Raw genomic sequence first — 16,786 nt, 5'->3', positions numbered from 1 at the left:
GACAACTAGAGCTCAATGAAGACTATACAAATCACATATCTAATTCTCCACACGATCATTTAAGCATTTCGCTTAAGCTTTAAGACAATAATAATAAAAATAATAATAATAATAAAAGACATTATAAATACACATAAATTCTCAGACACTTGGATAGAATTTAACACACTTTAACTTCACTCACATTATAAACAGAAAGAAAGGCAAAACTTTAACCACATTAATTTTTGCATTACACAACATTAGCAAATCTTTAGAACTCTATATACAACTTTTCACATTCAAACAGAAGTACGGCTTTCCAACTTCTCTAGTACTTTCTATGCTAATAGATAACAGAACCAACATTCGTCACTTGAACTTCACAATCTAGGATAATACATAAAACATTCTACTTACAATCTTGCCAGTTCATTATACAGTCGGAACTGCTGCTCGCAGGAACTTGACTCTCCCTGTCCTCGGAAAAGACTTGGAACACGAATAAAACTTCGAAGCAAGAGCCCCTTTGGCCCCTGAATCTCTGCCTTTTATATCACTCTCCCAACCTTGGCCCTTCTTCAAATTAAGTTCCCCGGATTTACTGCAGGGCTTTCTTCTTCACCCACGCTATCGTTGGGTTTTGGCGGAAAACTCATAATCCGGTGACCTTCGCAATTGTTACTAGCCTTAGGTCTATTTGCCTAATCCTGTCTGAGCTTAATTTATGTTACAATTCTAGTGGTTCTTATTTAAATATTCTAACAATTTGTTACCAGATTTAATACAGTAAAGTGAGTTATACCTTATTTTAATTACAAGTATTTGTAATTTAATTGCCCATGTAAAATCGACATAGAAAAAAATATTTATTTTTTTATTCTATATGAGATTTTCCAACTGATTCATCACTTTCCAATCAAAAGATCTAATCCACACTCTTGCTAACCACATTTACTCTATTTCCATGGGTGATTCATTGTTTTATCCTTACTTGTACTGAAAAAAATTTCCTCTGTTATCAATCCAAAACCCTTTTAGTAATTATAGGCAGTTTTATTTTAAGGAAGATATTAGGGATCCATCCACATTTTAAAGCCAAATATAGAAAGATACTTAAAAAAGTTTCAAAATTTACCAGAGAGCTTCGGCATCAAAAATATCTTTGCTTGCATTATGTAAAAGACATAAGCTCTGCCTAGAAGCCTGTATGTTCACTTTTTATTAGTGCTTAAATTATGTTTCACTGGCTTGCCATCAATTTTGAAAAGCAGCTTCTCATCAGAGACCAGGAATAAATTTAAAGAGGACAAAAACCGTCCATGCAATATGGCAGTCCTACATCAGAAAGTTAAATTCATCATAACTGAACTCTTGGTAAGTACATAATCAGTTACTAAAGTAGAGAGCTGACAGGATGAATCCATAGTATCAGCTATTTTAATATTTTACTCATGCCAAATTGAAACTTTTTAGCTCTATGCTTTAATAACCCTTTTAGGAACTTATATGTCTTTGCCATACTCTCCTTTTTCTGCCTCTCAGTCAATTTCTGTAACCCACAAATCTGTAATCTCTCCTCATAGAGAGTATTTCAAAGACCTGCCACCATCTTGATCCCCACCTCTCAACCTCTTATCCTCCAAGAAACCCAGGTGATCAGATGTGTGAACAGTAATATGCCCTCTAAACTTCAACTCCCTGTTTACCAGCACTCCCATATTCCTAGTCTGATCAGTTTCATGTAGCCCATTTCCGTCATTGTATATACACACCACAGGTAATTTTTTCACTCCAGAATGTATAATCTTACACTGCTACATTAATTAGTCTTGCTTATTTGTGTATTACTGTACCCAAGGTCATTTGACCCACTTAGCCATTCAAGAGTTAGGTAATGTAGGTTAGTTATAATTGAAAGAACATTGTATGTATTTTTTATGATGATCCACCTAAAGAAAGTTTTAAAACCTTAAATTTTTTATTTTTATTTCCACAGTACCTGTATGCTGTGGAAATATTTTATTTCTCCAGCACACTGATACTATGAAAAGGCTAGGGATTAGATAAAGAGAACCCTGTGCTAAATGCATGGTATTCTTTATGCTACTTAAATTTTTGTCTGTCATAAGCAAAATGGCAGTGGTATTTCAGTGATTAATGAAAATCATCAACTATCATCATCTAAAGACACACATACACATCATGCTACAGTGAGATCTGCATCCACTACATTGCTAACAAAGTAGTGACATAGTTCACTTTTATTATCCATTTATGTTCTTTTGTTTATATATACAGGCATTGATGAAATGCTCTATAAAAGTTCCATATTGGTTATATTTAATTAAATTAAATTTTGAAATTTTATCATAAAATTTCAATGCAAAATGCAGTATAATTACAGATAAATTACAGATCATTTATTCTTTGTTATAGAAATCAGAGTGGTGTGACAGAGGATGCTCTCAAAGAATTCAGCATGATGTTTAAGTAAGTTTTTTTTTTTTTTTGAGTTCAGGAGTATTGAACATTATATTTAGTTTATTAAAGTTCATATATATAGTGCTACAGTTAGGAACTATGAGATGGTAGTTGCATTCCATATTAAAATTGGTGGCCTTAGTCCATCTATCTCTGATTTGCTAAGGATGCAGATTGGCTACCCATCAGTCTTCAAATGTTAGTTAGGGCTAAATGGTCTTGCCTAGTCCTTTTGGAGAATAAAAGGCATTAGCAGATTTATTTATATATTTAAGTTCACAGAAATCCTTTATAGAGCCTTTGTCTATACAGTCAGTATAGACAAAGCCATTTGGTTGGAAAGACCTGAATTCGATTCCTGTCAGTGACTTGAGGAACTTTTATTTGGTCTGTTTCGACGAAAGGTAAGTTAGTTGTTCTCGTATGGAGATAGGGGGTTTTTTCATCCAGAAACTTGGGGTTTTCATCCCCCAGTACAGGTAAACTGGCCTGTGAACACACACATATACAGACATAGGACACGCTAGGAGGCATAGGGCTAACCACCTTATCATCGAGTTACGATTATAAGAATAAAAATCCTCGACACTGTAAAAGGTAAAAGAGGAAAGGATTAAGAAGAAGAAGAAGAAGAAGATGATGATGAAATTCTGTATTAAATTAATCTGTTTATAAATAAGAGAAGAATGGAACAAGCTTATGGACCACCTCATATACTGAAGAAATAAAAATTTGGAAAAAGAATGTTAACATGTTCTACGTCAGTTCATGTTTCTTGAACTATATATTATATCTTGCCATCAAGTGTAAAAGAATTCCAAGTAAAGCTCGGTAAACAACAACAAAAAAATTCTTTTTAATTCCCCACGTTATTACTTTTGCTAAATTATTTATTCTGAAAATAAATAAAATCTTCACTTAATTATGAATTTTACAGCAGTGTAGTGGAAATATTGTCAGAGATCATCAGGCAGCAGAACTTTCAATAGTTAACCAAGCAATTACTTAAAAAAAGGTCATACATTTTTTACAGCCTTTGTAGAGCAAGCATAAAAATCATATTACAGAAGTGTGATCTCTCTTTCTCTCTCTCTCCCCCTAACCTCTCCCATACAACATCCCTCTCTGTGCACCTTAAAAGAAAGAATGCAGAAAAGTCCTCCTTTAATAATATTATAATTTTTTTTCTTTTTTTTTTGAGGTTTTGGATACCTTCTACCTCAGTGTCAGGGGTAGAGTGCCCCACATAAGTGTCATGCTTGTTGCCTAAATGTCATGGCACAAATCTACAAAAATATACATAAATATTTGCTTTCAAAATTTCCAGAGATATATTTATTTCTATTTTTCTAAGATCAGTGATAACAGAAGTTAAAATAACTGGCTTATGTTTATTCAGTATTTTATTCAGCAAATTCTCATATTTATTAAAAATAGTATAGATCTTAAGCAAAAATCTTGGAATTTCATCTTGGCTCAAAGGACTTCTTAATTAGGACTTCCTAGATGAGTCTTTGACTCCATGAGGTCTTGTTTAATAATAATGTTTAATAATAATTAGTCCTGACATTGTGTCGCTGAATGATTGCTGAATGAAAGCTGAATGATTATATCATTCGGCTTTTTACTTTTGTCATCCATTCAGATTTTTTCACATGTCTCCATCATATCATTCAACTGCTCAAGATGCTCATCTTTCAGTGGTAGCCAGTTCAATGGAGACATAATGTAGGAACAGAGCATCTGTGAGAAAGCTGCTGAAAGGAAATCAGTGGGGAGAAGTCATCTATTAAGCAGATTTCCCTCTTCTGGATAGCTTCAAACATTCTTAGGAAAGATTTTGGCACACCACTCAAAATGTGAGAATGGGTGGATTGGGAATTTATAAGTGTTAGGAGTGTTGTGAAAGCATGAAAAGAGGACATGAACTTTTTTGGAGGCTGTGGAGGTGTTTGTGCCAGGATAGGCTAGATATGAAAATCAACCCAAGAAGAGTGATCTTGACTAGATTAGGAAAGATTGGAATATTGTCAAAAGTAAGTGAGAAGTCTTCTTCTTTCCAGATTCCATCAGGAACATCGGGAGTCTATAAATGCTTTCCATCAGTTCCTTATCCTTGCTATCGGTCTTAGTTCAACAAAACTCATATTCTATTAAAGTTGATCTCCTCCATGTATTTTTAGGACAGTCATGCTTTCTCTTTCCTGGTGGGTTCCATTCCAAGGTTGCGTGACAGATTTCTTCATGATCTTTCCTAAGTGTATATCCAATCCATCTGAATTTTCATTTTCCGATTTGTTGACTTTTTGCTGATTTGTTCTTTTCCAGAGGTCTTTTCCAGAGAGCTTGAAACCCAAGAAACACAGGATAGCTGCAGGGATGATCAGCATCCTGCTAAGATGGAAAACGGTATTACTTAGGTATCTGATGTTGAGGACAGGGAGGCCAAAGCTCCCCCCCCAGCTTCTACGGAAGTTGAAGGATCTTGATATCAACTTCCTGGCATAGACTGCCCCAGAAGAACTTTAGAGGTTTCCTATAGAGCCAGATTTTTTTGATCCTCGCTGATGCTTGTAATGTTGATGATGTGCTGGTAGGCAGGGCCTAAGATGGTCTTGATCACAGTGGCCCTGTAAGAGAGAGAGAGAGAGAGAGAGAGAAACAGCTGTCCATTTGTCCAGTCCTTGACACTCTCAACTATAGTGTTTATGAGATTTCGACATTGAGGGCAGGCTGTGCCGCAAATGGAACCCCAAGATGGTGAGGGGTCTTCTGTAGGGATGAGACCCATAGGGATGTTGTTCAGTCCCAAACTCCATATGTTTTGATCTTGGTTTTGTCGGGGTTTGATGTTAACCCCAACACTGAACTCCTCTAGGATGTTGAAGTTCTGTATGGAGTCATTGTCCCTGAGGGTGCCCAACACATCATCCTCGTAAGCTATCACTTTGGAATCATCCATGGTGAGAGGTAATGGAATCCCTCTGACAGCATGTGAGTTGTTAACTGCCCATAGGAATGGCTCAAGGACTAGTGCGAAAAGCAGCGGACTGAGGGGTAAACCTTGTTTGACCCCTTTCTGGATGTTGAAGGGGTCAGATAAGTAACATTGATGATGAGGTGTGTGTAGCTGTTGTTGTAGCTTCATCTAATGATGGAAAGTAGTCCATTGCTGACCCCAACTTTCTGCAGGGTGTCGAACAGGAAGGAGTGCCAGATGCTGTCAAACACTCGGTTGAGATCGATGGACGACAATGCCATTGAGTACTTCTTGATGTTGACCAGATGTAGCAGTTCTCTGATGAAGATGAGCTTGAACTCCATCGATTGGCCAGGAACGGCATACACTTGAGTGCTCTTGATCAGCGCTTCCCAAACTGGGGGCCATAAGTTTTGTTGAGGGGGGGGGTGAAATAATGAAAACAAATTTAAAATGTTTTAAGACTAAGTAGATTTTTTTTTAATCTTAAAAGAAACATATTTAATTTTTATTATTTATTTTATTATTTCTTTTTTGTTATTTTTTATATTTTATGGAAAAAATAAACATTGATGTTGGTTCACAAATTTTGCTTCCTGCATATTTCGGTGCTTAATCAATATTAGTAAATATATGCTTATTCATATTAGTTTCATTTCAAAGGTATTCATAAGAAGCACAAAAAAAAAAGCTTACAAACGTAAAATCTTGAATATAAATACAATAAATATTATAATAATATATGTCTGTATTATGATTTTTTTTCGATAGGGGCCATGAAATATTTTAATTTTTCCAAAGGGAGCCTTGGTATCCATAAGTTTGGGAAGCACCGCTCTTGATGACATACCTCATCCTGACCTTCAGTCTGTCGTTTAGAACATGGACGAGGATCTTATAATCCATGTTGGACAGACCGATGGGTCTCCAGTTTTTGATGTTGGCTGGATCCCTGTTGGGTTTTGGGATGATGACGGTATCACATTCCAGAAATTCTTGAGGCATGTTTCCGGAGCCACGAGAATGGGAAGGATGAAATCCCAGGCCTCCCAATAGAGTTCTGTGTCTAGTACATCAAACAATGCCTTTCTTTGTTCGGTATTGTTTGAAGGCTGATGTTACTTCGGCCGCTGTAATTGGTGCATCTAGCCCTGCTTGGATGTGTGCAGGAAAGGGGTGGATCGATGTTCCAACAGGAGTAATCCTGGGGTACTGTTGTCCTGATAGAGATGGGTGTAGTACCCCCCAGAAAGCCTTCAGGATGTCAAGTGTTGTGGTGTATGTACACCCTCCCCCCTTCAGTAATGGTTTGCTCCTGTCTAAAATTGACATAGTGCCTGTTATAAAATGCAGCCAGTTGTCTGTCTTCTGAGCACAGGTGAAGTCAGATCTTGATGTTTTTTCTTCCACCTGTTTCTGTCTCTTGTTTTCGATATCGAGATTAATGTCATGGATGGCATTGTGACATGGAAAGCCTTGTCGTTGGCTGGCCACAAACCGGCTTCTTTCCTTGTATTGATCACTGAGCCAAGATCTTCTGAGGAAGGCACATTCTTGACTCCATTTGATCATGTTTTCTTTGATGTTGTTTTACCGTTGTGCCCGCATGTCCCAGCCAGCAGTGCTCCAGGTGAAGCACATTTGGTGAAGTTTGACTGAGAACAGGGATGGGAAGTCTGATGGTAACTTCCAGGGATCCAGACCAACATCTACTGCTTCTAAAGGATGGTATGTGAACACAACCAATTTGTGGTCCGAGATGGTAGAACTGATTTGAACGTGCCTTATTGCCTCGACTCTGGAAACAAGGGATGGTGACAGATAGAAGCGGTTGAGCCGTGTACGTATTCCTTGGCCTGTCCACGTGTAATCCCAACAGTAGGGGTTGTGAGCCCTCCAGATGTCTGTGAGCTGGAGATTCCTGAGGTGAATTTCCAGTTGCCTGTAGCCAGCAGTGCCTAAGTTGGGATTTCCTTCTACTTTGTCATAGGCCAGATCAGCCATGCAGTTGAAGTCCCCCATCAGGATGACATGATGGACGCCATACAAATAGGCATAAAGCAACTGGAAGAAGCTTGATCTTGATGTTCGATCTGCCGAGGCGAAGATGTTAATGAACCTGGTGGTGCAGCCTTGGTATTTCCAGTCTCTGGCGAGAACTCTTCCTTCTGCATCCCTCTGGATGTTATGGAATGTTCCTAGGAGGGGGGGAGCTGGCATAAGTACCCTGACCCCAGCGCTGTTTCTGTTGCCGAAGCTCCAAAATGATGTAACGGGGTACTTTTGGCTTAGTTCCTGCATGTTCTTGTAGTGGAAGAAATGTGTCTCCTGCAGGAACAAGAGCTGGATGTTAAACACTAGCATTAGTTTCCACACCTCCTATTGTTTAGATGGTGAACAGAGCCCCCATGTTAAGTGAGGCAACACAAAAGGGGGAACAGCATTATGATGTTTCAGGATGTTATATCTGGCCTAAGTCCTTAATTTGCATCTGAATCCTTATTCAGCTGCAAATTAAGAATAAGGAAATAAGAATTCGATCCGTAGGGGGGGGTAGAATATCCAATCTTCCTGTAAACTGGCTTCCAGTTTCTGTCGCGAGATTGAGAGGACCTCGAACTCATGTCAGCTGTTCTTTATCATGAAGCTGGTGATCTTGTTGTCAGTTATTTGGCATTCATAACCGTTAAACTGGGAGTCAGTGTATTTACTTATTTTGGAGTTGACACTTTATCTTCTTTGGGAAGGGGTTTCCGCCTCCATTTCTGATTCTAATGTTGTATCTGCAGTTCATCGGGAGTGGCTTCAGTGTTTTTTCTTTTTTGAGGTGGGGGGGGGGTGAAGCCTCCTCCTCCTCCTTCCTTTTCTTTGGTGTTTCCTTAAGAGGTGGCAGTTGTTTTTCCCCCTCCTCAACTTGCATGTCTTGTGCAGGGGGGGGGGATGCTGGCTACTGCAGGGGAGGTCTTGGGAGCATCTTCAGATGTAGAGGATTGGTTGCAGGTGTTATGGCAACCTTATCTTCATCTGAAGCCTCAGCTGTAAGCTGTTCTTCCATAGGTGGTTGTGATGGTAGACTGGAAGTGGCTGAGGGGGGAATCGGCTTCCACAGCAGATGTTGCTGGGGGATGGAGACAGTTTCTTCAGATGTTGTCCGCTGTTTTTTAATTTTGCCCAAGACTACTTAAGAAAACATTTCTCCCATCTGGTGTTGGGTAGTTCCAGAAATTCACTGGCATCTCTTGCAGGCTGCAGGTTCAACAATTCAATCGGCACCCCTGCCTGCTCTGCGAATGTGCACAGAGGACATGATATTATTTTGTGCTCTGTGCTGGAGCACTTTTGACAGGGGTGTGGGCACTGGCCGGAGACGTGAATTTCCCCCCACTTGCTAAATGTTTGTATTAGCACGTTGTCTCCAGCCTCAAGATATTCCACAGGGAAGCGCTCAATTTTAAGTTGTCGCACTTGTGATCCCACCATGGTAGGGATCACCTGCTTCCCCTAGACAGGGAATCCCTCTAAAAGTTTGTCTCTCGATGGCACATTTTTTACTACAATTAGAAATTGTCCTCCACCGCAGGGGGTGAAGGAGTAGATATGAAGGAGCTCCTTGAGGGTCTTGGTGAGTACTCTGGGGTCCTCCAACCCTGGAATCTCCACTACTAATGTCCCGGTCCTGGGAGGAACAGGGATCATTTTGCTCATCTTGCTTGTCTCTGCATTTAAAAAAAAAAGGGAAAAAGAATTAACAAGTCTTCCAACTTGAATATTGCATAGTGCGTAAAAACGCACTACCAGCGGTTAGTAATGTTAGTATAAAAAAATAAACAACAACAACAACAAAATTAATATAACAATTAGTAATAAAATGCAAAAAAGCAAACACTGGTGGAAGACGAGTAGAGCAAAAGAAATCCTGATGTGCTACATGGCATCTCACGTAATGACTGTCGAGAACTTCTATCCAAATCCAAAAGTGTCAGTGGGAGCCAGACCCACAGGTGGAAGTAATGCAGAAGTCATATCACCATATACCAGTTGCCAAATGGTGTAAACACCTTACTATTAAAATTCTCTGGATTAGAGATAGTTGATGGAAGTTTTTTCACTTGGCTATGCTACCCATTACATATTTGGTTTAATCCTCTATTCAAGTGTGAGCAAACAAGGTTTGCACCTGAAATATTTTCAGGACTGATGATCTAAGTGGTATAAGTTCTGATCGCTTGCCTTAGTATCCCATAATGCAAAGCACATGCTAATCCCCAATAATTCAGTTTTATATTTTTCCATCTCCTTTCTTAGTTGTGCTAGTTTTCCTGTTTGATAGAGTGTTTTAACATTCCCTTATCCAATTTGTGTCCTAATTTTCCAAGCTTCAGTCGATGCCAAGGAGTCTGTCTGATTCCTGCATTTATCCGACTTGAAACAGTATTTAAATTTTCAGAGACCTGCAGGTTGTTAGCTCACTGAGTTCCTATTCTGGTGGTAGGGCTGCTACCTCACCATTCAGACATGCATTTTTTATACAAGCATTTACTCTTGTGTAGATGTTTCGGTTATACCGCCGATACCCGGTCACCAGAGCCTCATTTGTGATAACAGGTTCTACCACAAGAAGGTGAGGATAGTATTTGAGTGGGAGAGACTATATGCAATCACCACCCCTTGTATTGAAAGTCACTAGATGTTCTACTCACCACTTGAAAATGTTTAGGAGATCAGTGTTTAAGATATTGGTTGGAATCTAGAACTAACTAATGTGCTCCCAAACATACAAAATACCTAGTAGGCAGTATCCAACAAACTTTTAAATTTATCCTGATCCAGAATAGAATAAAACTCTTGTAAAGTACTCTCCCTATGCTTGACCTGATAGTTTTCAGAACACTGGAGATCAATAACTTCCATCCGGAGTTCGACAGGTAGATTTCCTGCTTTGACAGAAAATGGTTCTTCCCATTATTGAATGATATTCTGATGGAATATTCTGTCGACAAGTTAAGAAATGTGACATATCCTCCTTAGCAAGTTGATTTTCAAGCAAACTTATCATTTTGAATGCCTTTATAAGAGACATTAACTGAAAAACAAACTTATATTTTTCCTTCTGTAAGTTAAGGTCATTAAAGTGACCCAAAATGTCACACAACAAAAATAAATCTTGATTCCATTCTTCATCCATTATTTCTGGAATTTTTCCATATCTTCTTGAGATTCCAAAAATTCAACTAGTTCATTTTTTAGAGCGACCAAGCGTGACAAAACTTTACCGTGGCTCAACCAACGTACATCAGTGTGGTATGGTAGATCCCCATACTCAGTATCATTTTCTTCTAGAAATGCCTGAAACATTCTGTGTTTCAAACCCTGAGCTCGAATATAGTTGACCAGAGCAAATACTACTTTAATCACATGATCAAACTGTAAAACCTTTGAATATAACACCTGCTGATGAATTAGGCAGTGAAATTTTGTCAATGGTTTACCAGTATACTGTTCAATAAATGTTACAGCATCAACATTTTTTCCACGCATAGGAAAAACACCATCATTGCAAACTGCTACTAAATTCTTGAAATTTAAGGATAGTTTTTTGGTTACACACATCTTTACATTTTCTGTGATCTCCTTTCCTATTGTTCTGCGATCTCCTTTCCAGCAAGCTCCTCTGTCACCTCAAAATTCTTATTAACACCTCTTACATATATTAAAGCTGTGCAGTATCTTTCACATCAGTACTTTCATCCATAGCAAGCGAATAATAGACAAATTCACTAGCAGATTTTTGCAGGTTATCTTTAAGATCCTCGGCAATATCAGCCACCCTGCATCGAACAGTCATACGGGCACAAACTGATATTTTCAAAATTATTTTTCTTATCAGGACACAATTTGGAAACGGCAATCATCAGACACTTCTTTATCAACTCTCCCCTCAGTAAATGATTTGCCAGCACAAACTATTTCTTGTGATATTTTTAAGCTTACTTTTGTGGCAACTTCACTTGTAGATGTCACTTTTTTAAAGGCTTGTTTCTCACCGCTAAGGACTTTCAATAACTTTGCTGCTTTTATTTGCTTTTCACTTCATCCAACTTGCCAAGATTAGGATGTTTCGATTCAAAATTACCTCTCAGATTCCCGGCAAACAATGCACACTATTTTGTCCTTAAGCAACGTAAAAAAATATTTGTTTGTCCACTCAGGGTTAAATGCTCAGTGTTCCGAATCTATTTTACGCTTTTTACGTAAGCTCATTGTGTCGAGATTGACAATATTAATTACAAAAAAACTGATGAAATGATGAAAAACTCACAATAATGCAGGAAATTATGACAGTTATGTAATGTATTGCTCCAGCTACAACCAATCACTACACTGCCACGGCTAACTGTAGAAGTAGGGAGATTCTTGTTCCGTTGTATAAGGCTTTGATTAGGCCATACATGGACTATTGCGCCCAGATTTGGTCACCTGGTTTTCAGAAGGATGAAGAGATGTTGGAAAGGTTCCAGGGGTGTCTGACTAAGGTAGTTTCTAACTTCTGGAATGCCGAGTATGAGGAATGATTGAGAAGATGCAACTTGCAGAGTCTGATGGACAGGAGGAAGAGGGGGAGATATGATAGAGAACTACAAGTTATTAAGGGGTTGTTATAGGATCAATGCTGGAGAGGTTCTACAGAAAATAGTGGGAGATCAGGGGAGAACCAGAGGTCATCCCTGGAAACTGTATAAAGAGGGTGTGAGTAGGGGAGTGAGAAGTAGGTTTTTTTCATGCAGAGAGTTGTGAATGATTGGAATGCCTTACCTGAGAGTGTGGTGTCTGTAGAAAATTTGAGTGTGTTTAAGGCACTGTATGATGAGCTGTGTGTATGCTAAAAGGACCTCCTAGATGAATGTTTCACTCCATGGGGTCGTGGGTAATAATAATAATAACATTATGCTTCACCGCCGTGAACTGGTAACTATTATCTTTTGTTCACACTGTCAATCTATTTAAATCATCTTTCAGAAAGTCTGTATCACTTTTATTAACTATTGCTATTCCTAGTTTAGCATTATCAGTAAACAGCTAGATATTTACCCTCAAATTTTGAGATCTGGATATTATTAATGTACAAATTAAACTGCAGTGATTTAAGTATAGAACCCTGTGGCATGGTGTATAGTCACCATCTTGATTATACTCCATCACATACAGTCAATTCTTATTATAGCAAAGTTGCAGGAACCACAGAAATAGATTCTTTTAGTAGGTAATTTGCTATAGTGAATTTTCTTTATAATGGCATTGTATTTATGGGATTTTGTCAGGACTTTCTGATAGTTTGCCATAGTAAGTAAATTTATAATAGTGTGTGATATAGTGAGTCAACTGTACTACTCTTTCATATCTGTCACACACACACACACACACACACACACATATATATATATATATATATAGTGAATTTTCTTTATAATGGCATTGTATTTATGGGATTTTGTCAGGGCTTTCTGATAGTTTGCCATAGTAAGTAAATTTATAATAGTATGTGATATAGTGAGTCAACTGTACTACTCTTTCATATCTGTCACACACACACACACACACACATATATATATATATATATATATATATTCCCCTCCTCTTCAATCTTTCCTACTTGCTTCACATCTATCCTACATCATTCACCCCAAAAACCATCATTAAGCTCACTTCAGTTATGTCAGAAACCATGGCGAAGATCAACAACAAACATATTTACTACCTGGTGGCTGACCAGCCACTTTCTGGATTTCACCACTCTTAATCCACAGCTAATCTTCTGGCCTTGAACTGCCCACCATTGGACTCAAGCCATGGAAAGGTTTGAAGAAGCTCACAGGATTGTTCTTAACATTTCTAGGGTATTTCATTGGGTCTGCCACAGGAACCTGCTCAGCAAACTACTATCCTATTGTCTGCCTTCTACCTTTTGCATTTGGGTCACCAGGTTCCTCTCCAGTCATTCTCTGTGTGTCATGGTAGATGGTTTCCTCCTCTCAGATTTTCCCACCAATGCAGGAGAACTCATAGTCTCTTTACTTTTATCCACTCTGTTTCTCCTGTGCATAAATAATCTACTCTCCTAACTTCAAATCCTATCTATAGCTTTACACCATTTTGCTTTTTTCTGTGACAAACCTTGTAGTGTCTGATTATTAGAAGCCTCAAATCAACCATAGCCAGTGCTTAAACTGTGATTTTCTTGCTATAATTCATTCAGTAGTGTGAGGACAACTGTGTAATCTTCAATGCTAACAAAACTCAATCCAGTTTAATTTCTTGCAAGAAACACCTCATATCACTTCTCTAACTTTCAGTAATAGGATACTCAAACATGATCACATCTTCCTTTTTCTAGCTGACCTGCATCCCTGGTCTTTCCTGTCACAAACATATTTCAGCCACTGTTTCTTCAGCTACCAAAAAACTCAGTGTACATTTCTGCAGAAAGCACTGCTTCTCATCTGTACACTGCCAACACTGTATAAATCCCAAATTTAAATGGCAATGCAATATTGCTAACAAATTTGTGATAGTGCAACCAAATCCTCTCTAAGACTGCTTGATGCTATTCAGAAGAGTGCAGTCCAACCAACTGATGATCCCTCTTTCTTAGATGTTCATTTTCTCCCTTATGACTGTTTTCTACAGGTACTTTCATGAACAATACTCTGCTGAACTGACCACTGTCCTTTTTCCAGTTTCTTCCAAAACTATTTAAGAGCAAGAAGAGATGCTGGTCATCACACATTTACAGTCTGGTGTAAACTTACCGAACTCTTTCAATCCATCTGCCTCTGTTCTTGAACAGTCTCCTACATGTTATGCTTCCCCAATAATCACAGCCTTCAGCTGTTTAAAAACATGTCAGCAGATTCCTCCTTTCTTCTTACCCTCTTGGCCATAATTTTTTTTTTCCACACAAGAGGTCAGGATAGAGAGAGATCACATAATTTCCAGATATGTAACTTACAGTAGTGCTATGGTAAATAACCTTTGTAAAAGTTTACAAAGTTTAAAAAGTTTACACACACACACACACAGGTTTGAAAAAATGTTGAGTGTAATTTTTATTTTTCATTAAAGTTTTTTATGACCCAAAAATGGTGGATTGATTACTAAACTCATCATAATTAGAGAAATATAATATTTAATCATCATCATCATATATATCTCTCTCTCTCCTACCTTTTCTTCAAGTTGAGCTCCATTTCTTCTTGTTATAAAGTTTTCATTAAGCAGCTGGTTTTAAGTTTATTGCAGCAAAAGTAAATTGGGTTTGGTTTTGAATTATTATTATACGGATATCTCCATGGAGCCAAAAGACTCATCATGGGAGATCCACACTAACCATTATTCACACAATCCTATCATACCTCTCCTTAAACTCATTCACCATATGAGCACTCGCAACTGCCTTTGGAAATTCATTCCACTCATTCATCACTCAAATCAAAGAACCTAGTCCACATTCCCTTACAAACCACATTCTTACACAACTTCCAGGGGTGATCCCATGTTCTCACCCTACTGTTCATGTATTGAAAAATTGCTTTTGTGTCAATCTTAGAGAATCCCTTTAATAATTTATAAGTTTCTATCATTTCTCCTCTCCTCTCCTCCACCTGCTAACCAAACTCCATTACCTCCTGATCCCCCCCACTGCAAGAAACTCTAGTGACCAAATCTGTGCACAGTAGTCAAGATGCAGCCAAATTATAGCCTTGTAAGGAGAGATAATAACCTCTCTATCTTCACTAGTTAATGTGTTCCTCAACATCCAAGTAATGCTTTGAGCTATTTTGCCAACTTTTACATTATGTCCTCCAAATCACAAATCTCTGTCCACCATCACTCCCAACACCTAACCTTGTCTGATGGTACTGGATTTCATGTAATCCAGTACCATCAGTATATAATCATTTTGCCCCGAAATGCATTATCTTACATTTTGCAACATTAAATTGATAACCATTATTCTTTGCACACACTGCCAATTTATTTAAATCACCCTGCAGGATATCTACTTCACCTGTATCAACTTCTGCCCTCCCAGTTTTGCACTGTCAATAAGCAACTGATCAATTCCCTATATCATTAATATAAATTAAAAAGTACTGATCTTAGTACGAAGCCCCACGGCACTCGACTAAAAACATGTTCGCTTTATTTCACTCCTCCATACGTCATCTGATGGGTATATGAAGTAGTGAAATGAAGTCCTCTGATGTCTGTCAGCCACTCCCATATCCATTCTCATTTGCTCCAACTTATGCAATATTTTACCACATGGTATTCTGTCAAATGCTTTTGCAAAGTCTAGAAGTAACCATACATAGATAAAGGAAATAGTGTAACCATTACCTTTACGTATATCTTCTTGTCTTTATCTATATCTTCTCTGAATCACACTTTCAATTTATTTAAATCACCTTACAGGATATCTACTTCACCTTTATCAACTATTGCCCTCCCAGTTTTTCATTGTTAAGAAACAACTGAATATCCCCCTCCCTTAAATCTTTCCAAATCTTTTACAAAACCATGCTACTCCCATATAGTATAGTATTGAATTATACTATACTACCCCCCATATAGTATTGCATTCTTATCCACCACCCATTACTGGATTTTACCTTTAACCAACTTTTTCAAAACTTTAACCACCACTCCTGAGATACTAATTGGTGTTTTAATTTCTACTCTGGAACCTTACTAGAGCTGAGACTTAGATTAACCCCCCAACCGGCTGAAGTGGATGAAATAGCCAGACCTCCCTAGCTTTTTTCATGGATCAAAACTTCATCGGCATTCCACCTTTTATCATGCCTTTACCTTCCTTCGCAGTTCATCCCATTACAGCTATTTTAGAGCCATTAGTGGATTAACTGTTGGTGAGTGACCTTTGAGTCATCTGTCTTTACATCTATTGTGTTACTTGGAATTTCCTTTACTGTTCTAAGATATTTGACCTTTTTGTCTCTAAAATGATTTATTATGTCTCTTCCCAATAATTGAAACGAATTTCACATGTGCAAAAATAATCAATCATGAAATGACCACTGATCAGCCTTTGCAATGAATCTATTTAGTGATAGTAAATCTAGTGTATTTTATTCTTCAAATCAGTGCAGCAGAAGAGCTACACTGATTGTTCTTTCACTTTATTTATAATATAGAAACAACTGAACATTTATAATCAATTCAGAAACTTTATTAAATTTATAATCAATTTATAATTCAGAAACAATTTATAATATAGATAAAAATGGGAATAGAGTGACTGATGCAGAGGACATAGTGGAATT

General features: G+C 37.9%; 1 protein-coding gene across 3 annotated transcripts in view; it reads left to right on the top strand.

Annotated features, from left to right (window-relative positions):
* LOC150103955 (spectrin alpha chain-like) overlaps positions 1–16,786 on the top strand; it is an 850,682-nt gene that overhangs the window by 813,194 nt on the left and 20,702 nt on the right. For all 3 annotated transcript variants that reach the window (XM_090397194.1, XM_090397195.1, XM_090397193.1), the window contains one exon: positions 2,419–2,472. In XM_090397194.1, coding sequence (XP_090253320.1) covers positions 2,419–2,472 — 54 coding nt within the window. The remainder of the gene's footprint in view (positions 1–2,418; positions 2,473–16,786) is intronic.

This window comes from Typopeltis vanoorti, chromosome 8 (assembly GCF_054136105.1).
Source record: "Typopeltis vanoorti isolate ZY-2024b chromosome 8, IOZ_Tvanoo_1.0, whole genome shotgun sequence".
NCBI lineage: Eukaryota > Metazoa > Arthropoda > Arachnida > Uropygi > Thelyphonidae > Typopeltis > Typopeltis vanoorti.
The sequence above is the reverse complement of the archived record's forward strand: the minus strand, read 5'-3'. Positions and strand labels throughout refer to the sequence as shown.